Below are 24,905 nucleotides of genomic sequence, written 5' to 3'. Positions count from 1 at the left end.
AATCATAAGCACACAGCAGCTTCCTGGTTTTCTGGGCCAAGATGAAAGACATAAAAAGGAACAAGAAATGATCAGATTAATTTTAGCTATTTATCAGGCTTTACAGGGCTCCAAGGAAGATGAGAATAAGACCTATCTCCATGTTGCAAACAACTATCTGACACAGATTGCGGCTACTACTCTAGCCAAAGCAATTCTCCTTCCACACCAGTGGGCAGGTCCTGACAGTAAGCACATCCAGACATATGTAGATCTGAGACAATATAAGCCAAATCAGATGTGTATATTGGAACAGGATGAGACAGATAAAAGATGTAATTAAAGAGCAAAGGATAATATGCATAAATAAATGGCTATGGCTGAAAATGAATGATAAAAAACATCCAGAAACTGAATTCAAAAAATATTCCTCTGTATAAATATATATTTTTCCGGTGATGTTTAAATTTATGACATGATTAAATCTTGATGAGGATAAACCTCAACCTATATACCCATCATCGGCCATTTTTTTAATCTGCAGCATTTCGAGCCAAACAAACCACTTTATACTATTGGCAGTATGGGGGAAAACCTCCCGGTGGATTTGTCTGCTGAGGCGAATATATTCTGAAGCCAGCACAGAGAAAAACACTCTCATGTTACACACTATAATTTGTTGTTGTTTTTGACTTTGTAACTTCATGTAATTCACTGCTTAGTGAATGTACTTTGTCAACAGCTTTAAGCTCTTCTGTGTGTGTCCAGGCTTTTACACAAGGCCTTTATATAGTTAGTAAGAATAATTTACCACAGAAAAATAAAAGGCTGTATTTGATGACTGCATTAACACCAACAGTCTTTAACTGAGCCCATGCTGAACTATTTCATATGTTTAAAATAGCACTTGAGCAAATACCAACACAAATTCATCTACTGTAAACTGGAACCTGAAATAATGCACCATCATCTGGGAGTAGATCACCCTTCTGTCTTGCCTCGTTTTTTTAAACCATCCGTAGAATAACTCCTAGTTAAAATGGAGAGTTATGTGAGGCATGTGAGTATATTTTTTCAAGGCTGTATTTTTAGTTAATTTGAATATAACTTTATTCATGTGGCACTAAAAATCAAAAGTAATTGAATCTTGAGCATGCATTATTAAGAACACTGGCTGAAATAACCACTGAGTGATGGGTCTCTTTAAAACATATATTCAGAAAAAAATTAACAGTACAATGAAAACGGCTTCCTTCAAGTGCCATGTACTTTTCAGTTATTCAGGAAGTTAACAGATGCTTATACATGTATTTCAAAAATTAACTCATCACCTGATGAGTGATTGACTTCAGTGGAGAGTGCTGGATGATCAGCACTTTTCAAAATCAGGCCAGTTATTTGGATACTTAAATAGGAATTTAGGAGCTTAACTTTAGACACCAACTTTAGATAATCTTGGCATTTGTTTGTATACTGTTTACGTTTGCCCAAATAGATCTGTATGCATGAGAAAAGGTGGTACAGTATAATATCCATTTCAGAGTGGCATTAGAACACTTCAATACCACCATGCATGTGTCAATATCCAGCAAATGCACTCACGCCTGTTTTCCTTATTTTTAATCAAATTGCCTTGTGTTACAGCAAAAATCCACTTCCCCTTTCCTGCTTATGTGGGGTAAGGTAGTTTGAATGAAATAAGAGCTAATCCAAACCCCAAATTAATTCCAATCCTTTTTTTCCAACGTTAACAAAAACTAAAATTAGACTTGTCTTTTTACCTTGTTTTGAAATCCACCTCTCTTGCTTCAGTGCAATATAGATGAGGAAATATTGGAAAACTATGAAAAAATAGCTGTCCTTGCAGTATCCCCACGGCTCCTGATATCATGATCAGTTCTTGGGCAACGGAGGTTCTGTCTGCAGTGCATCCAAACCTTCGGAGGCTACCCCATCACTAGTTTGAAAGGCAACATTTCAAGAGCTTCCTTCTTATATTCCCATTGCTTTGGGGATCTAGCAGGTGATTGTGATGGTAGTAGAGTGTCTCTTGCTGCCTTTATGGATAAAAATATGAAAACAGCCTAGGCCCTATTTTCAAATATTTGGGTGCTCCAATGGTCATGTGGGCATCAAGTGCCAATGTGGGATTTATTTAGGTGTCCAACTGAGGCACCCAATTTGATTACGTGGCTTGTAGCATTTATTAGGAGTTTAATGCGCATTTGAGCTCTCTGCACTGATGTTTCATATTTTTACTTTTTGGGCTTGTGTAATCATTATGGGCCAACACCTTAGGCCCAGTTCCACAGGAATAAAAGGACACATTTTTAGTCCTTTCCCCCCCAGAAATACATGGGCTCTGCACTGACCTGATTGTTGCTGAGGATGGCTGGCCTGGTGTAGTGGTCTGTACAGTAACTACATACTCGCCTAACGAAAAAGGGCTGCAAAAGTGCATGAGGCCAAAGAGCTCAGGGTATGAATTGGGACTCCCTGCCATGGATAATTGTAAAATGTTGCCTGGCGGGCATGTGCGGGCATCCATTCTGGTGACCTATTGTCCTCGCCCTGACTGATAGCTGTTTCCTTTCCTGGTGGAACATCAGGGAGGCGTGCTCCTGTGATGTTACCCCCCTCTACTCTGTAGCTGCCCTGCAACGTAGTCCAGCGAGGGACAGAGTTGTGGACGCTGCCCTCCAGAACCAGGAATGGGTTAGACTTCTGTGCAGGAGCTATAGAGCTGCCCTGACAGGGATTTCTGTCCTCCATTGTATGGAGAGGGCTTTGCAGCATCAGAGCCACACAGCTCTGGTCCGGTTTTGTGGAAGGGCCAGGATTTGGCCCTGGTAGCTTAAAGTTTTGGATCAGCACGCATATGGCACAAATACTAGTTACATCTACAGCGTCGGTACACACACATACACACCTGCTAACAAACATGTACAAATCTTGGGTATTATATTACTCACTACTGAGCAATTGGCAGGGTACGTAAAGTACTTCCAGTTTGCTGTACAAAAAGGTGTGGTTACTTTGGCACACACTCAAGGCTAATAGTTTGGAGGGCATGTGCTAATGCATGCAACACATTACATTTTCTCCTTATTATGAGATCAAAATGGTTTGTTTCTTGGCCAATGGAGGGCAGAGAACACCTCTTCATGATTACAAACAGGACACAGATAGATGCCCCCAACAAGTACATCCATACATCACTGTAAGGCAGGGTTATGCTTTAAATATCAAGCAATATGGCATTGCACACGGAGGCACAAAGAATCAACTTTAGTTTGTAATAGTTAATAGCCTAAAAGAAATAAAAATTGGTTTTCAAATTAGTTTTAAGATGTTTGGGGAAGGGTCAAGTATATGGGGGTACACCCAGCACCGCGAACCAAGTCAGTAAAAATTACTGGTAGATCTGAAGCATGAAATGAAATGTCAGGTGCTGTAAATTAAAAAAAAATGAATAGAGTGAGCGGAGGAAAAAAACCAAGCATGGTTCAAAATATTTATTGAAGGTTTAGGCCTCCTATAACCCCAGCACGTTTTCTTGTTGACATAGATCAATAGCATGTGCCGGTGCCATGCTTTAGCCAAAAATATCTTCAGATGGGAATCCCTAAGCTGCTGAAAACTATGAACTTTGAAGAGGCTTTTGAGTTTGAAGATACCAAACAGAAAACCAGCAATAAATCTCTTACTGAAACCACACAGTTACTAGGAAATTTTGGTGAACTGCAAATATTAAATCTGGTGGCTTTATCCTGGCCAGTCTCCCCCGCGTAAAATATTTACTTAATCTGAACTCATAAAAATATTTTATTAGAATTCATCATGTAATAGCTCATGCAGAAGAGCTGTTAAAGCAAAATTGCCCTTTTAAATGCATGCGTTATTTTAAGGCTGTTGTTAGAGCTTCCGTGGCCATAAATAAAAGGACAAAAACATCCATTACTGAATGCTCTATATAAATGTGATTACTGGGGAAAAATCCTAAAGCGTGAGAGAACTACACTGACTAAACATTAAAGCACATCATGTACTCAAAATAATTTATTAAACTAGCACTAAAGCAAGAATCAAATCTGATTTTTGTGTCACTTCACTTTTTAAAAATCCATTTTTTTCCCCCAGTCAGCACTTTAATTTCTTGCGCCCTGATCCTGCAAAGACTCATAATGCATGTGCTTAACTTTGCACTCAGGGTGTAAAGTTAAGCACATGTGTAAGGCTTTGCAGGACTGGGCCCTGCCTTGGTGTTAACGTAATCATAAGCATATTATGACTTCTGTATTTGGGGGTGGGGAGGGGCACCTCCAGTCAGGCCAACAGTGCCTGCCCCAGGCTTGCAGTTTTGGGGGGGGAAGGGGGATAACGTCCCCTGGTCCCCCCAGACTACACCTATGAATGGAATTTATTTTTAAATTAATTGTGTTCGATTTGTTTTTAAAATATAGATTTTGATATCTGCAATACCACATTTGAATTATCTTGTTATGTTTCAATACTATGAGCTTCAAAGGATGCAAAATCAAATTATAAATGAAAACAAAAGATGAGGACTGCAAGATTTGTACAGTGACTTTTTTGTGTGTGTGTGTGTGTGAATTGAGAAGCATTGGGTGCTTCAAATCAAACTGACAAGAATGCAGTCAGATGTAACAGACTTAGATGCATGGAAAAAGATCACAAGCAGAAAACCTGCAGTGTACACAAATCCTGCCTAGGGACCATGCCATTTACCCAGCCTAGAGTAATGGTGTACAATAGAAGCACACCTACTTCTACACCGCTTAACGGGGTGCAGCCTGCTGCCTCCTACACATGTGGCTGTTATCCTCCGCACACCCTGCTCTCCAAGTGCAGGGGCTGCCACTGTGCCTAGCCCTCATGCAGGCTACACAAGGGGCAGGCTCTTTGCATCCTTCCCAGCCTGTAAGGGCTAGGCAGACACTGACTCTCAGAAAGTAAGTGTCACTCTTTTGTTGTGTTCTCACCTCCAGTTAGCAGCAGAGAAAAGACTCATCACAAAAGATTTTCTTTCCTACTATCTTCCCTCTTCATCCTCATTTCAAAGTAACTTTTCTTCACCTGTTCTATTTGGCTTTTAAAAATTGACAATTGGAAAAAATATTAAAATAAATATCCATTTAACATTTTAATAGGAAATACAGAAATGCTTCTGTCAACCGATAATGTTGCTGTTGGTGTTATTTTCTTAAGGCCTGATCCAAAGCCCATTGAAGTCAATAGGAGACTTTCCATTGACTTCAGTGCTCTTTGGATAAGAGCATGTTTCTTTTGGTAGGAACTTTTGGTAGGGTTGGAAGGATTCAAGTTTTATCTTTAAATGTTGGTAAACATCCATTTTACTGCACACAAACAAACCAACAGAAAATATTGCCATAGATAATCATCAACATTTATCAATAGGCAACGTAAGAAAAATGCTGCTTGAGAACTTACTAGAATTTGATTTAAGGATATTTACTTTGCGTATTATGACATATGATGTTTACAATTTGTGTTTTAATGGTTGCAAAGCTAACTTTTTTGACTTGCAACATCAACTGTCATTAAATAATGGTCTGACCACCCCCAACTGGGAAAATTTAAAATCAACAAAAATTGGGGGGAAGGGGATGCTTTAAAATAAATATTGATATCTGATGAAATTAGAAAAAAATAAAAATCAAATTCTGCCAAGCCTATTTGTAAGCCAGAAGTAGTGTGCAGTAACTATAGCAATAGTGTTGTTGGTGCTATCAAGCTTGTCTATGCAACAAGGAGTAGTGCAATAGGTCTGTTCCTTTTCAGCATGTAACTATGACCTGCACCCACTAGCCTTAGGGTCAGGACCTACACACACTCCAGACATGGAACTCCTGCACACAGTCAGACCCTTAGGTTGTAAGGCTTCTCAAACACCCAGAGCCACAACTTTAAATCTCTTCACTGCTGTGCCCTGCCACATTTGGGCAGCAGTAGAGCACAGCAGTGCTCTTTGAAGCCTTGACACTCTGTGGGATCAGCAGCATTTCAAAGATGCAATAGCTCCTACACCTCACCCTGCAGGAGGTGGGTACAGCCTGTCACACTAGCTGAGGCAACTTCCTAGTGATGAACAGTGAAGTCAACAGGAGTTGATGGGGCTCAGCAACTTGCAGGACTTGGCCTTCAATTTGGGCTTGAAGCAGATCCCATTGGCTTCAGGTCAGGCTCTCAACAGCCATGTGAACTAGGGCTGTCAAGTGATTAAAAAAAAATTATCGCGATTAATCATGCTTTTAATAATAGAATACCATTTCATTAAATATTTATGGATGTTTTCTAGATTTTCAAATATATTGATTTCAATTACAAACACAGAATACTAAGTGTACAGTGCTCACGTTATATTTATTTTTGATTACAAATATTTGCATTGTAAAAAACAAGAGAAATAGTATTTTTTTAATTTACCTCATACAAGTGCTGTAGTGCAATCTCTTTATCATGAAAGTTGAACTTACAAATGTAGAATTATGTACAAAAAATAACTGCATTCAAAAATAAAACAATGTAAAACTTTAGAGCCTACAAGTCCACTTAGTTCTACTTCAGCCAATCACTCAGACAAACAAATTTGTTTACATTTGCAGGAGATGATGCTGCCTGCTTCTTGTTTTCAATGTCACCTGAAAGTGAGAACCGGTGTTCGCATGGCACTTTTGTAGCAAGATATTTGCGTGCCAGATGCGCTAAAGATTTATATGTCCCTTCATGCTTCAACCACCATTCCAGAGGACATGTGTCGATGCTGATGACGGGTTCTGCTTGATAATGATCCTAAGCGGTGCAGACCAATGCATGTTCATTTTCATCATCTGAGTCAGATGCCACCAGCAGAAGGTTGATTTTCTTTTTTGGTGGTTCGGGTTCTGTAGTTTCCACATCTGAGTGTTGCTCTTTTAAGACTTCTGAAAGCATGGTCCACACCTTGTCCCTCTCAGATTTTGGATGGCATTTCAGATTCTTAAACCTTGAGTATAGTCCTGTAGCTATTTTTAGATAACTCACATTGGTACCTTCTTTGCGTTTTGTCAAATCTGCTGTGAAAGTGTTCTTAAAATGAATATGTGCTGGGTCATCATCCGAGACAGCTATAACATGAAAGATATGGCAGAATGCGGGTAAAACAGAGCAGGAGACATACCATTCTCCCTCAAGGAGTTCAGTCAAAAATTTAATTAATGCATTATTTTTTTAACGAACGTCATCAGCATGGAAGCATGTCCTCTAGAATGGTGGCCAAAGCATGAAGGGGCATCCGAATGTTGAGCATATCTGGCACGTAAATACCTTGCAACGCTGGCTACAAAAGTGACATGCGAATGCCTGTTCTCACTTTCAGATGACACTGTAAACAAGAAGCGAGCAGCAGTATCTCCTGTAAACGTAAACAAACTTGTTTGTCTGAGCAATTGGCTGAAATAGGACTGAGTGGATGTGTTGGCTCTAAAGTTTTACATTGTTTTGTTTTGAGTGCAGTTATGTAACCAAAAAAAAAAAATCTACATTTGTGAGTTACACTTTCACGATTAATGAGATTGCACTACAGCGCTTGTATGAAGTGAATTGAAAAATACTATTTTATAATTTTTACAGTGCAAATGTTTGTAATCAAAAATAACAAAGTGAGCAATGTACATTTTGTATTCCGTGTTGTAATAGAAATCAATATATTTGAAAATGTAGAAAAACATCCAAAAATATTTAATAAATTTCAGTTAGTATTCTATTGTTTAACAGTGTGATTAATCGCAATTAATTTTTTTAATCACAATAATTTTGGGGGGTTAATCGCATGAGTTAACTGAAATGAATTGACAGCGCTAATGTGATCTTTGCGATATTCAGCTTTGATAGTGTTTTACAAATAATTCAAGGTTTGTTACACATCCGTTGCAGTAAAATGACTGTCCTTGAGCACTATCCTGATTTGAAGCTTTATAGGACATTTCAGGAAGGAATGTGTTCTCTAGTCTACACTTTACCAGTTACTCTGTGTTCCACTGCTTTTCTGGAATTAATTGGCCATAACAAATATCTGAAAGTGGGTTTATGCTGTTACTTCTCCTTGAAGGGGAAGGCAGGTAGCCAGTATGATGTGTAAAAGGATAACCTTTCCTTTTCCAGGAACTGGATGGTTCAGGAAAAGTGGATAACTTTGAAACGCTTGGAAAGGCTTCACAAACAAATACTTCCACACACTGACAGTCCTGGTGTATCTGTAAAATTGTGTCAGGTAACCAGAGCCACCAAGGAGGGCTTAAAGCGGAAAACACACAAACAAGACCTTTTAAAAGCATGCACTGGGTTGCGCAGACTTCCCTCTCTCCTGAAAACCAAAATCAAAACAAACTATAATCAAACAAACAAAAAATTCCAAGCCCATGAGGGACTTCTTCTCTTTATTTATTGTTATTTTGGTTTCACGTTCATGTGTTGGTTTGAAAGGTCAGTGGTGGCAAAGTTACAAAAAAGAGTTCTATAGAAAGTCAGCAGAATTTAAAAGACCGTCTGTTCAAAGGATGAGAACCTGTGTTCAGTGTCTGGACATCTGCCAAATACAGGGTATTGGCCTGCATGAAAAACTAGCATATGTTACTGCTTACTGTATATAAGTAGCTCACTAACGCTACCTGTTCGGTGTACATTAGAACCCTGACACAGATGGTGGCAGAGAGGCAACAGAAGTGATTACCCTGTACTATCTGGAGTTATAAAGTTAATGCTTGAACTTCAGTTAATAGAAAGCAAAGCAGAATTTTAAATGGTTGTAATCAAATACCCAACTAAAAGTCCTCCTTTATCATTTTATATTATACATTGTGGTGCTTATTCTGCTTTGTGGAATATCAATAACCACATGTAGGATATAGAGATCAGCTAATGAGCCCCTGCACTTTTTCTGTATGGATATTTCTCCTTACTTTTTAAGCAATATCAAATGAGTGAGATTTTTTCAGTGATTTATCAATTAATACCACTTGTTATGGTGGCCATATATGGGATACTTGTGGCCAGTTTGTTAGATCATTAAGACTGTGGTCCTGATTCTCCTCTTACAGCAGCTCTAAACCAGTAGAAATTGATTGCCTTCAAGGAATTATTCCTGACTTACACTGGACAGTCCAAATAAGAGGAGAAGAGAGCCCCTAGCTTCAAACATAGGACACTTAACAAATAATGTAGCTAACGTTCGTAATATATCTTTAGAGGGGGTGAGACGCACCTAACTGTAAAATAAAGGACTAACAAATTACTATTTTGTGGTGATAATTTAGTTGTCCTTACTTGAACTTCTGTATTGCAGAGCTGTCCCAGACCTTCCTTAACGCAGTCGCAACTTAAAAAGGAGCATGTGCCTGTGTATGTGTGTACATGTGCATGAGAATATGTGCCTAGCTCAATGAAACTCTGATCAGTGGTGTTTAGCTCACACTTAACATAAAGTTTAAAACGTATAATCCATCATCTTAATGCCCCCTTCACTTGCCCTGTGCAGACCAAAAACCAGATTGCAACCAAGATTAATATTTCTATCACGACTTCTTTAGCAATATATCTAGCTCCTCCATAGATCATGTTAGTACATTAGCGCCTTTTATGTTCTGTGGTTTCAGTTAGAACCATGCTACCAATACATGCGGTAACTTGCAGGAAGTACAGTATTGGTTTTGAGAAGTCCTGGGCTTTGGGGGGTAAAGAGACAAAGGCTAGTATCTTCCACATCTTTCTGCTGACAAATACATTGGAACCTAAATAGTCTCAGCAAGGAGGAATAAGTCTTTCGTTGTTCACCAGTGGTCTAGGAAAATCTATTTCTTTTCAGGATAGCAACCTGTTATATTACAACCATTTACTTCCCACTAGTACAATACTGAATTTTTGTCTTTGAGGACAGAGCTGGATCCTCTTTAAGACATCTTTCAAATAAATAAGTATTCAAATCAAACTACATAAATATTGGGGTGCTCTTTGGAAAGGCTGCTATCACAGGAAAATTTACAGTGACCCTCTTTTCAACTATCTGGAGAGTGGTTTTCTTCTATACCCAAGAAAGAACTGGACATTTAGGAATGTTTGAGATCTTTTACCAGTATTGACTAAGTGTGGTAGAACAGCCCTTGCATTTGGTTTCTTGTCTAAAGCTCAACAACTTTGTATTTGATATTTTTGCCAATGTAAGCATGAGGAATGTAATGAAGTGTTGCTGTGCTTGCAAGTATCTCAGCGGATGTTGAAATCAGTTCCAGTTCCTGAAAACACTTCTCGCCAACATAGTCTTCACATTCATGATAACTGAAACATGTGGGATTCATCTACATCATTCTTACAGGTATATTCTCTCTTTTTAACCCCCCCAGGCTTACTTGCTTCCTTGTACTTTATGATCATATGTGCCTGCGTGCTTGTACCCAGGCACATAGCCCGACGCATCAACCAGGTCTTCTCGTCCTGCTTTGCCTCTTCCTTTCCCACTTGGATCAAACCTCTCTTTGTGGGAACCAGTGAATTTTGTCGTGTCTGTAAGTCGTGATACAGTTGGAGATGAAATGGTTTTCTATTGGGAGAAAGACAACACAAAAAAATACTTTTCATTGAAAAGAAAACTACTTTTAACGTTATAAATCATTAACTACTGTTGATATCGGAACTGCAGAGTAGTGATGCCTTTTAACAGACCAAAAATAAATGAGAAATGTTAGTTTTGTGGCACTGGATGTAATGACTTCATTAGTTACCAATTGGAGTACAGAATGGCTTTGGGCATGAATTTTCAAAAGTGGCTTCCTATTTGGGGTGGGGAGGGTGGAACATCTGGATTCATGTCCCTACTCCAATGAATATCCAGATAAGTGCCCTACCCATCAGGCTATGGAGTCACACTCTTTCTGGCCTAATACATAATTATTTTTTAAAAAGTGGAAAAGCTTCAGCAGAACAGATTTAGAGAGAATATCCTATTGCCCAATGGTTAGGGTAGTCTCCTGAGAGATAGGTGACCTGGGTTCAAATCCCTGCTCCACATGAGACTAGGAGAACCTCAGTTTCCCACGTCCTGGGTGAGTGCTCTGGCTACTGGGCAAAAGGCGGGGGTGGTACCACTAAAACCACATTTTTGGGCAAGAAATAGGTGACCTGGCTTTTACTCAACAGTCGGGGTGAAAGGAGAGAAAAAGGTGTTTCACAAAGCCATGCGGGATCATGAGAACTTCATTTGTGACCAGAAGCGGAGGTGAGATAGTGGCCATCTTGGACAATTTAGCTTTGTAGATTTATAGTTAAGTCAGAGGAGAAGAGAAAAAATACAAACCCCCAGTTTACACCTCTGTGGTTTTTGCATTGTGGCAGAAGACAGAGAAGGTGTGACATCTTTGGTGTGGTCAGTTGATGCACCTGGCACTAAGATGATCAATGTCCAATAATACTGCTCACCTCTCTTATGCGGGTGCTGCAGAATTAGTAATTGTTTATTCCGTATTTTAAAGACAAAGTGTCAGTACTATTTTTGTGCGGTCCAGTGCATGTTAGGGGAAAGAAAGTGCTTTCTTTGAGACAAAGCCCCCTTCAGGACAAAAGAGAATAGTTAACATGCAATTGTTTGCTGTCTTTTAGGTTTCTTTCTTGATTTACAAAAACTTACAGTACAAAGGATTCTTGACATGAAACACATTCTGGTAAAAAAAAAAATCTAAAAAAATAATTCACGAAAGATTTCATAATTTCAAAGTTGTTTCTGTTTGCAGTTTTTGAAAGACTTAAAAAAAATCAAACTTTTTTTTTATCTAAACCCACTTTTCAGCAAACCAGTGTTGATAATAATTTTGATAACATTGGGAATAAAAATGATAAAAATCACCAAAATACCCACCTCTTGGATAGATTTCAGCAATGCAATATACCTTCAGCCCTTAGGAAACTTCAGCCAGCACAAAATGCTGCAGTGCACAGGTGACTGACAGCATACCAGACCCGCCCTCTACACTGGCTTCCCAGAGCATTTCTAATCAAGTTCAAGGTCTCAGTCCTTATCTTCAAAGCGCCATAGTGTGGGCTCAGGGTATCTACAAGACTGCCGGCCGTAACTGACAGTTACTCTCCTCTGGTACAATGGAACTCTCAACAACAAGAGGAAAGCTTTTCTGTGCAGGAAACAGAACCTTCTCTAGGGGTCGTCTCAGTTCCTGGGATGAACTCTCCCAGGAACTAAAGGACCATCACGATCTCCCCACCTGCCTTCTCTACTATAAACACATAGCAACAGGTACACTTAAGAATAACAACACCCTATCAAACCAAGACACTCCATCACACACGCTTCTCCCTCTGGGGAGCCGATGAGAGAACAAACACTACGACCGATGTGTAATCACACTGCTAGATGCACTACTGGAAGGCGCTCAGATACTACAGCAATAAGTGCAGTATAAAAACTAAACAGAACAGAAAAAAATTCACAACCCTCTATCTCTCCACCCCACCCCTCCAAAATACCCCAAAAGTTGTTTTCCATTTTTTTTTAAATAAGGGAAAAAAATTAATGGAGGACAACTTTGTTTTGTTTAATAAAGAAAAATAAGGAGATTTCTCCACAAAAAATAGTTTTGTTAGAAGAAATGTGACCAGTCTATCTGGTCACATTAGCAGACAAACAACTTCCATTAAATACAACACAACTCAAATATGTACCCCCTTTGTCAAGAGAGCTGAGAGAAGAAAAGCACTACTTTCACTTTGTCCTAAAGGTCAACACACTCAGGTTTTAGTACACCAAAGGCAGATACAGACTCCAATGTCAAGGCCCCTCCACCACTGAGAGCAACGTGCCCCCATCACCAATTAAATAATGAAGCTGAATGTTTCCAAATTATGTTTTGCTTTAGACTAACGACATTTGATGAGGACGTGCAACATAACAACAACATAGTGGAGGTGGCCTTAAAAATTATGTAAACTTTTTGTTAGATATTGAATAAACCAATGTATACACTTCTCCCCTCCCCTCCCTGCAAACAAACCCAACACACCTGAAATGTCTGTTGAGTCACTGAAATGATGGAAACTGCTGCAAGTGCGGTTCAGGGCTCTCTGTTCAGAATATCACCAGGTTCGAGCATCACCGGGATTCCTGGTCTGCTATTGTCCACTTTTTAAGTTTTCAGCCATTTTGACTTTATGAATTATACCTGTGCAGTATACAGCTACAGTAAGGCATGAGCTGGGCTATGCCAAGAGTCAGACCATTGCGAGATCAGAGGTAGCTCAACCAATCACCACCCTTACTCTACAGTGAGTTTGCATGGAACAATTTCATTGATTGTATGAGGGAGACTGCACAGATGGTGGATTACTTGGTCCAACTGCCATCCGCACAAATCAACACAATTCTCCCAAAACAATACAACCCCCTCACAAATTAACACACCCACCCACACAATGCCACAACCAGCAAACACAATAATCCCAAACATCATTCAAGTTTGCAGCTTTTTTATACTTATGACTTTACTAATTACACTGGGGAGACAGGATGGGCTTTCAGCTACTAGTACACAATAAGATGTTCTACAGTGCAACTTTGGGGCTTGGTTTTGATGTGGAGATAGGCCAACATTACAGAAAACATTGGTAACAGCAGCAAGAATGAGGCTTCTGGAGCATTTATTTCTCAAATAATTTTGTTGAAAGATATTTGGGGCCTTTTTTCCCTACTATCTTGTAAAGTGGAGCTTCCAAAATGTTTTTTTCCCCTGGATTCATACAGAAATGAAAATGATGGCTGGGAAGAAGCCATCTTGCAAATATGTATATTTTATTGGTGTGTTTTGGCATGGCATTACTTTATATGGGGCTTTATTTTGTTTGTTCTGATTTATCACAGATCACCAGTACACTGCAGTCACAGTGATAGTAGGAAATACACCCCCATCAGCACTTGCCTCAGCTGCACAGCTAGACAAAACCAAAGTGTAATAAAATGAATAAGCTCAGACAACAGGACAGCAGAGTTGGACTCTTGGCCTGATGCCCATCAGGGATCTTACTGTTGTTAATATGTACCCAAAGCATTAGTGAATCTGACATGTACTCTGTATATAGATAGTCACATGCTGGAGTGTGGGCAGCTTAGATACTCCACAGCTATTTGTATTAATGCTGACCACAACTGTCCACTGCTGCAGCTGTCCTAATTCACAGCTGACTGATATGGGAGACATGCTAGACCTCAGGCACAGAGTTAGCTTGTTAATTTCCTTGTAGCAAATAACCCAGTTCTGCTTTCTTCCAGGCAGACCACCACACATGGTGTTTTTGAAATGGGATTGTAAGAACAAGACCGTTGTGTGGGCTATGGGTTCCATATCCACCTTGCACCGCATGTAGAATGCTTGCATACATGTGTATTATTTGTAGAGCTGTTTCAGCACATACACAATACATTACCACCTACTGCAAATGCAGCAGTCTCAGGACATGACATGCCTGTCAGGAGCAGGAGAAAGCCAGGGATTCTTGCTGCAGAATTCAGGACCAGTTTACTGTGGAGTACCCAGGCTCCTGTGTATAGTCAAGTCTCCCCTCCAGCCCCCACATCACTTGCTGTAAAGAGTTCAGTGGGCCAAAAAACACTGATAACTGCCAAAAAATAATTTTAAATACCAATGTAATTACACAGAGCATGGAGTTTGCAACAGGTGTGAGCAAAGGGTTAGTCAGGGCTTTGGTGCAAAACACATGGCCCTTTCCTCTCCATCCTCCGCCACCCATAGACACATGATTTTCAGTCTAAGGAACAGCTAAATTAGGCAGTTGGTGAGCAACAGCATGTGTCCCCATCTGTTATATAGGCTGGAAGTGGAGGGGAGAACCCCCTCATCTCAGCGCCTTGGGTGCTCAGAACAACAGTTGCAGCAGCATATCAGCAAAGGGCAGGTTGTAAGACAAAATACATTTGGGGCATTTATTGGTTAGGTTTATTTATAGGTCCCTAATTCCCTCTCTGTAAGTGAGAGCCAGGAGCTTCCTGCTACAAGCACCTCCTGCCTGTTTGGACAGTGCTGACCCAAGCTTATTAAAAATATAAAGAAGCCGGAGCAGATTGTATGGTCTGTAGGATGAGCGAATGACCTCAAGTAAGCAGAAAAAAAGTTAATCAAGCTGTGATGCTTGCCAAAGTATTCTTCAATCTCCCCAGATACTGGAAGCAAGGGCTGTAAGGGTTGGAAACTTGCAAAAAGCAAAGCTTATTAGTAAGTAGTCAAAGGGGTAAACTTAGTTTTTTCCCATATGTGTTTATAGAACATTGTTGCTAAAATAGTTCTTTACCCGCACACCACAGGATGCTACCAACAATTAAGGCTGTTTGTTTTGTAAACAGAAATAATCCCAATGCAAGACACAATCTTTGCAGTTGTGAAGTTATTTAAGATCACTGTCCCTGTTTTAAAACACACACATTGTGTAGCACTTGCCTCATCTTCATCTCTGCCGAACTTCGGTTTTCCACAAGTTATACATTCTCATGTCATGAGACGCCCTCTACATTTTAGGTGACTTCCTTAAACTTCAGCAGATCAGTCCGCAGGACAGAATTCAGTTCTGATGGGTTGTAAGGGCACATCTCAAATTAAAGAGTTGGATGAAAAATGATATTCTCCAACTTTTTCTCTTCCTTCCACTCCCAACTCTGTCCCCCGCACCCACCTCCTCCCCCCCCACAAAAAAAACAGTAGTGATAAGTAGAGATTTAGCAGACTTGTCCATATAACTCAATTCCAGCCCTGTGATTGCTGAAGTTCAGATGGAACACACACACCCAAAGTCAATTTCTGAGCAGATGTACAATTTATTTAATCCCATTGGTTTCAATGGGACTGCAGAAAGTGTACATCAGTGCAGAATTTCTCCAATGTCAATGTTACAATGCACAAACAATATTGCTACATTTGTTTTCAGAAGTTGCCATTCATTTATCTGGGAACTTGCTTCATGTTGTGAGTTATTTCCCCAGGTATCTACACAATTTTCTACTGTTACCTCATAGAACCCCAATGCTAGGTCTAATGCACATCAACAGAAAGGTCCATACTTCATCAGTAAGGGTCAAACCCGTTTTCAGTGCTGTAGCAATACTCTCTCTAAAGTGTGGTAGATCAAAATAGATGTAACAAAACAGCCCCATCCTACAATTTAGCAACTCTTCCTCGTTTCTCTAATCATCTTGTTCAGCATTTTTCAAAGTTCGGGTCATGACCCAGTACTGGGTCGCAGCATGTCAAGCGCTGGGTCAGTCTGGTGGGCGCCGCTGACCAGGACATTCAAAGTCCCCTCGGCGGTGCTGCCCAGCTAAGGCAGGCTAGTGCCTACCTGTTCCAGCACTGCGCTGCGCCCCAAAGCAGCCAGCAGCGGGGCCACAGGGCTCTGCGTGGTACCCCCGACCAAGCACCGTCTGCGAACTCCCATTGGCTGGAAACCGGGGGGGGGGGGGGAGAGGGGAGGGGCGGGAGCAGGGGCAGGGGGGGGCGGTGCCTGCAGGTGAGAGTCACGCTCCTCTGCCTAGGAGCCAGACTTGCTGCTGGCTGATTCCGGGAAGCAGCATGGTCCACAGTGCCAGGACAGGCAGAAAGCCTGCCTCTGCACCCCGGCTGCGCCACTGACTGGGAGCTGCCAGAGGTAAATCTGTGCCCCAGTCCTGAGCCCCCCACAAATTTGGAACCCCTTCCTACAGCCCAAACCCCTCATCCCCGGCCCCACCCCAGAGCCCGCACCCCCAGCCCAGAGCCCTGACCCCCTCCTGAACCCCAACCCTCTGCCCCAGCCCTGAGCCCACCCCAAACTCCTCATTCCCAGCTCTGTTGGGTCACAGGCATCAACAATTTTCTTCAACTCCCCAGAAACAAAGTTTGAAAGCCACTGATCTCGTTTTCCACTAAATTCAGATCTGTGAACTTTGCTATTGGCCTTCACATCAACTTGCTAATGATTTTAAACTCTCATGTTGCAAAGTCACCAAGCAACCACAATTCCCAGTAAAGCCATTGGAAAATGAGGATGCTCATTACCTCTGAAAAATCAGGCCACAAGCCTTCAAAACAGTGTATCAATTTCACGATCTTAGAACGAAGAAAATAGTGATCCCACCCATTATGTGCATTTCCATCACAAGCTGGAGCCATCTACTGAGAACAGTTCCAGCACCAGGGGATTCAAGAAGTATATGTAAGAAACATAAAAGTAGCATCCATGGAGACTGACAGAGTGACAGGTTTCAGAGTAACAGCCGTGTTAGTCTGTATCTGCAAAAAGAAAAGGAGTACTTGTGGCATAAATTGGTTAGTCTCTAAGGTGCCACAAGTACTCCTTTTCTTTTTGCAAATTAACTGAGTAATGCAAAGGTCTTTTCGCCAGTTGTATCTGAAGGTATTGAGAAGAATCCCACCCTTGTTTGTACTATAAGCAGGTGATGACAAGCCTGTCTGGCCTTCTGTTAGCACAGTTTCCCAAGAGACAAACTGTCCACCATGCTTCCAGAAGTGTGAACATCCAAAAGACAGACAATTCTACCTTGGCAATTTCATATTTCTTTTTTTTTATTAAATATTTTTCATATTTCTTTCAAAAGACATTAGAGATAATAATACAATAGCATCAGTTTCCATTTCTTTGTCTTCCAGGTTTTCTTGGTCCAGATACGTTCACAGATTGTGAAATTTGTAGATGCTCAGATAGATGAACACTCAGACGATACTACTCCCACTACACTTACTAGTTTTCTAAATGCTTTGCTTACATTAACAGAACACTAAAGAAACGGTGAAGTTCAGTGTAGACCATGTTTTTGAAAACATAGGCAGATAGCATAGGCAGATTTAGTTCCTTCCACAATCTAATTTGCTCTCACTCTGTAGTGATTAATGAATGGGTTTCTCATCCTTATCAAAAGATCAACCCAGAGAATTTCAGACTCGCTGCTATACAGATTTAGGAAATGCAAGATGCTCCTTTGGCCAAACTCATTTACTTCTAATGAATTCTTGGTTAATATAAGAATAAAATACTTTTCTACATCCATGAAACAAATGACAGTGGAATGTGAGATTGGGAGGATGTGGACAAAACTATCATGGTAAGATGTACATTTCAAGCAGGTCTGTTTTCCTACAAAGACAAGGACTTTCATCTTTCCAGGTCTCTTCTGTCAGAGATCAGTGGAGATACCACAGAGCATGATTTGGTTAAGGTCAACTGTTCTTTATATATCCAGGTATTTAAAAGAATTAAGCTGTCCAATAGAAATACTGATCTTCAATAACTTTTTAGGCTTCTGACTTAACTACACTTATACTAAGCCTGGACTAAAAAAAAAAATATCCAAAGTACCCATAACGCAGGGGGCCTGAATGGGAAGATTTTTTTCAAAGCAAGCATGTGGTTGTTTACAGAGACTTATTTTAGCCTCCAGAAAACCAAACTGCGTCCCTCATATTGCTTCTTCATCCCTGCTATTCTGATGCAAGCAAGGAAAAGAGGAAATCTTGCCTTCAAATGAAAGGGATTGTGGCAGGTCAGGGGTAAAACCCCCTTTAAAGCAATACCAAAATGCTGGCTGCAGACAGCTCTCTAGTCAAAAAGCCAGGTAGAGAGACATAGGTATGCAGCAGGGAGCCCAGCTGTAAGCCCTAATGAGGGCTAGCTCAGAGCAACAAGATGGGCCGAGTGGGAACAGCTGGGCTAAAGACTGGGGGGGGCTATAAAAGCCCTGAGAAAACCTCAGTGAGGGGTTGTTGGCCTGGGAGGAGACAGGAGGGCTGTTTCTCTGTCTCCTTACCTACTGGAAAGAACCTCAAGAGCCAGAAGACCCTGGGAGGGGTCTGTGGTGTGATTGTTATTGAGGGAATTGGGACTGCACAAGAACACTGTAAATAAAGACACAAAGGTGAAACCACTGAAGAAGGTGGTGGGACTCTTTATTATACCAGCCTAAACACAGAGTTCAGGCACAAAAGTGGGAGTGCCGGCATAGACCCTGTGACAGGGATCCAGTGGACACTAGTTTGTTACAAGTAAACCTGTAGGATATTTATACAGGTTCTTCAGCTGGCTTATGAGACGTTTCAAATTTCAACAGAACTCCCTATATGCGCTGTTGTGTACGCAACTTGCTCTATCAAAGTGTTGTGTTGCCCCTGTATGGACTCTTCTGTACGAGTTCTTTTAAATTCACATTAGTAAATGGCATGCATGTTTGAGATGATGGCAAATTTATTTAGCTCTGATTTTGTTTTGCCATGTGGGCTATAACTTTATCCACTCTACTCCTTTATTTGTTCTGAGTAGACTCTTTTGAAATACAGAAGAAGGTATGATCTCTGGCCCAAAGAGTTTACAATCTAGGAAACATTTTATAGTCTAAAATTTTACGATGCAAGCTGAACCATTGGTTTCAGAGTAGCAGCCATGTTAGTCTGTATCCGCAAAAAGAAAAGGAGTACTTGTGGCACCTTAGAGACTAACAAATTTATTTGAGCATAAGCTTTCGTGAGCTACAGTTCACTTCATACATGCATCCAACGAAGTGAGCTGTAGCTCACGAAAGCTTATGCTCAAATAAATTTGATAGTCTCTGAGGTGCAACAAGTACTCCTTTTCTTTTTAATCTGAACCATGTATCTCTTTGTCTGGGAGTAAACTGATTTTATATCCCACATGGGCCAGGGGTATCAGTTCAAACAGGACTTCAGCCTGATAACTTGAATTTTAGACAGTGCTTTACAATTACTGGTGAGGGGATTACAGGTCTGTAGTTCACACCTTCCCAATACATTCATCATCACGTTCCTAAAAGTGGACAGGAACCCCTTCTTCTGAAAAAGGGTTAAGTTGTCCAGCAGCCTGAAAAGGATGATACTTGGGTGTTATAGTGACACAACTTGGAAGAGAAGCCAACCCTTAGACCAAAGCATCTAAATTTCCCTTTTTCTTCAATGCTTCAAGGATTGCTATTCAACTGGAGCACCCAAATGACCTCCCCATCCCGCTAAGTTAAAGGAGTTTTACTTCTTGCTGTATGGCCTCTGGGTCAATGTTTGTTTCTGATGTAAATGACATCTTCTAACGTTTGAAGAGAGGTATGAAGTTATGTGCTTGTCCCCGCCTGTGCCTAAAAAACAAAAAGTAGCACTGTGTTTGAATTAACTATGTGGTTACTTTAAATACAGTGCTACTTAACCCACTTAGCAAGCCACCTATCTTCTCCTTCACAATGATGGTTTTTAGCTGAAGAGCAGGCAAACATTTCTGTTCTTTAATTTAGCAACCCTTCCAACTGCTTGAATTGGATGATAAATTAGTCACACTTTGGTTTTTTATTTATACGGTGCCTCCAAGTAAATTATTCTCAAGACAATAGTTCAGATACAACTGACCCTCTGTTGTCACGACACCATTTTATGATCCAGCCCCTAATGAATATTTTCAATCACAAAAAAAGCGTGTGCATGCACGTACCTATATATCTGCACCTATATACGATTTGCACATGTAAACCTAGAAAAGAACAAAGCTGAACAGAACTCCACTTTAAAAAAAAATGAAAGTAAGCATTGAATCCAGCATTTTCCAGCAGAGCAGAGTTAAACTTCTAGCCCTTCTACAGAGAATCCATTCTGGATTGCCAAATTAAGCTGCCTAAGGCATTTTCTGAAATATCGAGAGCTGCTTGGTGTAGAATGGGTAGATAAAGTGCTGAGAAACACAAAAGACCCATGACAAAATCTGGGTCATCTTGATTTGTCACAGGCACTTTCCCAAAATACATCTTTCACTACCAAAATTGGAATGGAATTAATTTATGACATTCTCTGGACTCCCAAGAATTACCTCTCTTCCCCTCACTCAGTTATCGTCACTATCCCAAACATCTGAGCCATCAGTTGCAATTTCAGTTTCCATGCTTCTGCCAACATGAGGGAAAACCCCTGCACAAAAATCAATGTTCCAACACATCTGTTTGCAATGCATAACCATTTTATAATGTTTTACAGGAATGCTGATGCAGCTCACATTCCAGGATACAGATCAACATTTCCACTCATCTTAGTATCTGGCTGCCAACTGTTGTCTTTCCAATCATATCAATCAACAGATAATTTTGTCATTTGAAAAACATTCTGAAGAAAAAAGAAATGAATCCCTTATAGCACCCTCCAATCTCAAAAGCAAGGACTTGTAGATCTCACTGCTGAAGCGGAGATCTCCCTAAGCAAGAATGGGCAGTCCTTTAAAATAGATGTGCCCCACCACAAAAAACCTCAGCCAAAATTCAACCCAAGAAGGTAAGCCATCAAAAGCCCTTGATCTTCCACTGAAGTCTACCAACACCTGAGTCCCACTTCATATTATTTACATCATCCAGCAACTGAAATAGTGGGATATGCCCAAAATATTATTTGGGCCCCCAAAATGGCCCCCTGAAGCCTAAAAAGACCATCAGATACACATACCAAGAAATACAGATTAATTCTGTCTTCAGCAGAACTGAATGCACAGCCCTGATACGCAAACACAAAATCAGTTAAAACATGAACAGCCAAAAGCATAAAACAAAAAAGTCACTCTTGGAAAATATTTCACTGGCCTCTCTACTAATGTCTTAAAACGTATTGCTCCTCTCTGCACGGTGGTAAATCTCAAATTAAACTAGACTGGCATGAAGAGATGGCTGGATCAAATCCTTTCTGCGTGCCATTGTAAACAACTTTGTATCTCAATTAAATGTCATTCTGGCTACTAGCTCTCAGAATAAGCTTTTCTCCTAGACACCTGATGATTGAGGAAAGTATCTGGAGTTACTAGATTAGTAGACAGACTACTGTGGAAAGCTTCCAACTCAGGTTTACACGATATTACGGGCTGTTGCATCTGTTAACACCTCCTGGTCACCAAGAACAACAGGCACGCTCTGACCCCTCCTTCAACCTTCAGGGGAACAGGAAAAAAACTGGGCGCCACCTCGATCAGAACCCTGCCCAAAGCAATGATGGAGAGCTCCTCACAGCATATTTTAAGAGCCACAGGATCCCATCTGAGTTTCACTTATGAGAGCATAACTGTTAAATGTATCAATTTAGAAGTCCTGCATAAGGAATAAAAACTAATTCAAATCGGCCCTCGTTTCCCCGGGTTTGATTTTTTTCCACCCCACCCCACCCCACCCCCCTTACTCCCATGTTATCTATGCAATAACTTGCAGGTACAAGAGGGAGCAATGCAGGGGAGAGTCATTCTGCCTCCCTACCACCGCTACTGTGTTGGCCTATCTCATTGAGAATACTAAGCACTTACACAGTGCTACACTGTACATCTGCAAACCACTCAATGCCCCTCAACACATGCAGGAAGCAGGTATGTGTGCATTATTAGCCAGTGCTCATTTCAGTACCTACTGACTGACAACACCAAAGATTAGAAGGGGCCTGGAGTAAGCTTTATAGAATGTATACAAATCAAAGTAAGTAGTGAGTTAGTTAATATAGTTCACAAGGTTAAGCATGCCAGCGAGGCTGAAATGTAACATTATTTTGGCAGATGTCAAATACGATAAAGGGTGAAACACATCCCATTTAAGTCAATTGCAAAGTTACTGCTGATTTTACACAGAAACAAGATTTGGCTCTTAATTAATCGAACCCAACCTTAGAACTGCAGCAACATTATAGTTATCACAGATTTCAAAGATCCTGTAAAAACCTAGTAAGTACTATAAGGATTATGAAGATTGCTCTCTCTGAATCTGTCTCTCTTCTCCAGAAACTCTGACTGTGTATTGGCATTTGTCCCAAAACCTCTCCTTGGAAAGACTGTTTAAAATTAAAGTTTTAATTAAAAGACCTGGGCTCAGTTTCAGTAAGATAGTTGAACACATGCCTAACTTTAAGCAAGTGAATTGTCCCATTGTCTTAACTTCAGCGGGAGTACTCAGATACTTAAATTGAAGCATGTTTTTAAAACTCTTCCAGAAACTGGTCCTAGGTTACTTTTTATCTTGTATGCTGTCTATTTCATTTTGCATTTCACGCAGTTTTGATAGTGAAAATAAATAAGCCCGTGTAACTGGGCCAGATGCTGCATTGTTTGGGTGACAGAAGTAGGGAAATGGGGTGGAGGGGAGGAAAGCAACCAAACTTGATATTAAAAATAAACAAATCTATCAACACTAGGCTTTGTAAAACTTGGTTTTGTTACACAAAACCTATCTATTGGGACTAAGCTATCTAACAGTATCTCTACCAATATCAAAAACACTGAACAACATTATGGGTCTGACAGTCTTAAGTGGGGGGGGGGGGGGAAATAGATTTAAGAACAGACCATATAAAACTGAGAATTCTGCCCTTAACATTCCCATGTCCACATGGCTCATATCATGCGCTAGTTTTACTTTAAGACTTAAGTCCTTGCTTTCTTTGGTTTTGTGGATTTAATCAAAATATTTTAAAGCTGTTTAACAAGTCTTGTATTTAACTCCCATTTTTCTTGCAGCACAACTTATAACTAATATTTCTCTGCTCAGATCACATGCTAGAGCTTTCTTGACTATTTTGATTTTCCTTTCTTATTGGGTGGTACTGAGCAGCATAGCTCTGCCAGCATAGTAGGACTATGTAGTATCCTTTGCAATAGTGTGATACGGAGATATTTCATGAACTTTGTTGCCGTTTATTTCAGCACAAACATTTCAAGCAGGCCCATGCCAGTGCCCAGTTCACCTCAGCAGCAAATATCTGCAATGACCAGTGATGGGACACTAGATGGGGAGGGCTCTGAGTTACTACTACAGAGAATTCTTTCCCAGGTGTCTGGCTGGTGGGTCTTGCCCACATGCACAGGGTCTAACTGATTCTCATATTTGGGGTCGGGAAGAAATTTTCCCCCAGGTCAGAGTGCCAGAGACCCTGGGTTTTTTTCACCTTCATCTGCAGCATGGGGCATGGGTAACTTGCTGGTTTAAACTAAAGTAAATGATGGATTCTCTGTAACTTGAAGTTTTTAAACTGTGATTTGAGGACTCCAGTAACTCAGGCAGAGGTTGGGGGTCTATTTCAGAAGTGGGTGGGTAAGAGTCTGTGGAATGCAATATGCAGGAGCTCAGCCTAGATCAGTGGTGGGCAACCTGCGGCCCATCAGAGTAATCTGCTGGTGAGCCGCCAGACAGTTTGTTTCCATTTGCACGGCCTCCTGAAGCTCCCATTGGCCGGGAACGGCAAACCGTGGCCACTGGGAGCTGCAGACAACCGTGCAAATGGAAACAAACTGTCTGGCAGCCTGTCAGTGGATTACCCTGATGGGCCACATGTTGCTCACCACTGGGCTAGATTATCACAATAGTCCTTTTTTATCTTAACTAAAGTCTCTGAGTCAGTGTTTAGGCTCCTAAAAAGAAACAGCTTTGGAAAGGAGAGTGAGATTTATTGTATGTCACTACTAAAGTACTACTGTACCGTTACTCCAGATATGATCGGGGCTTTTCCTTCTATTAGTTTATGTATTTCTTGAACTGCTTCCTCATTGCTCTGGTCTTTAAATCGTTTCTTGGAGAGTTCTTGAAGAGCTTCTTTAAATTGATCAAAAGTAATCGTCCTAGAAGATTTCCCCCTGGCAAAACACACACACAAAAATCAGAAGAAATTACAGAAAGGATACACAGTACTCCAAGAGAAAGATAACAGATGTGGTCTGCAATAGTGAAGAACAGTCGACATACAAATACTACATAAAAGGAATTGTCCTTCATCCCAAGCTTATGCTCAAATAAATTTGTTAGTCTCTAAAAAGTACTCCTTTTCTTTTTTTGAATGTCACCGTAACAGTAA

At 40.7% G+C, this 24,905-nt stretch overlaps 2 protein-coding genes across 4 annotated transcripts in view; one reads left to right on the top strand and one right to left on the bottom strand.

Annotated features, from left to right (window-relative positions):
• CEP72 (centrosomal protein 72) overlaps nucleotides 1–10,718 on the top strand; it is a 67,258-nt gene extending 56,540 nt beyond the window's left edge. Inside the window, exon 15 of one of the 3 annotated variants that reach the window (XR_013345248.1) lies at nucleotides 10,398–10,718. The gene's annotated coding sequence lies outside the window, so the exon portion shown is untranslated. Of the gene's footprint in view, nucleotides 1–883; nucleotides 998–8,163; nucleotides 9,274–10,397 lie in introns of those variants that run through there. The other 2 variants (XR_013345249.1, XR_013345250.1) reach the window with 2 other exon arrangements.
• The window catches only part of TPPP (tubulin polymerization promoting protein), a 105,887-nt gene continuing 91,381 nt past the window's right edge, over nucleotides 10,400–24,905 (bottom strand). Inside the window, exons 3-4 of the mRNA XM_077810896.1 lie at nucleotides 24,534–24,687; nucleotides 10,400–10,594 (exon numbers count right to left, since the gene is read on the bottom strand). Coding sequence (XP_077667022.1) covers nucleotides 10,400–10,594; nucleotides 24,534–24,687 — 349 coding nt within the window. The remainder of the gene's footprint in view (nucleotides 10,595–24,533; nucleotides 24,688–24,905) is intronic.

This window comes from Eretmochelys imbricata, chromosome 2 (genome assembly GCF_965152235.1).
Source record: "Eretmochelys imbricata isolate rEreImb1 chromosome 2, rEreImb1.hap1, whole genome shotgun sequence".
NCBI lineage: Eukaryota > Metazoa > Chordata > Testudines > Cheloniidae > Eretmochelys > Eretmochelys imbricata.
The sequence above is the reverse complement of the archived record's forward strand: the minus strand, read 5'-3'. Positions and strand labels throughout refer to the sequence as shown.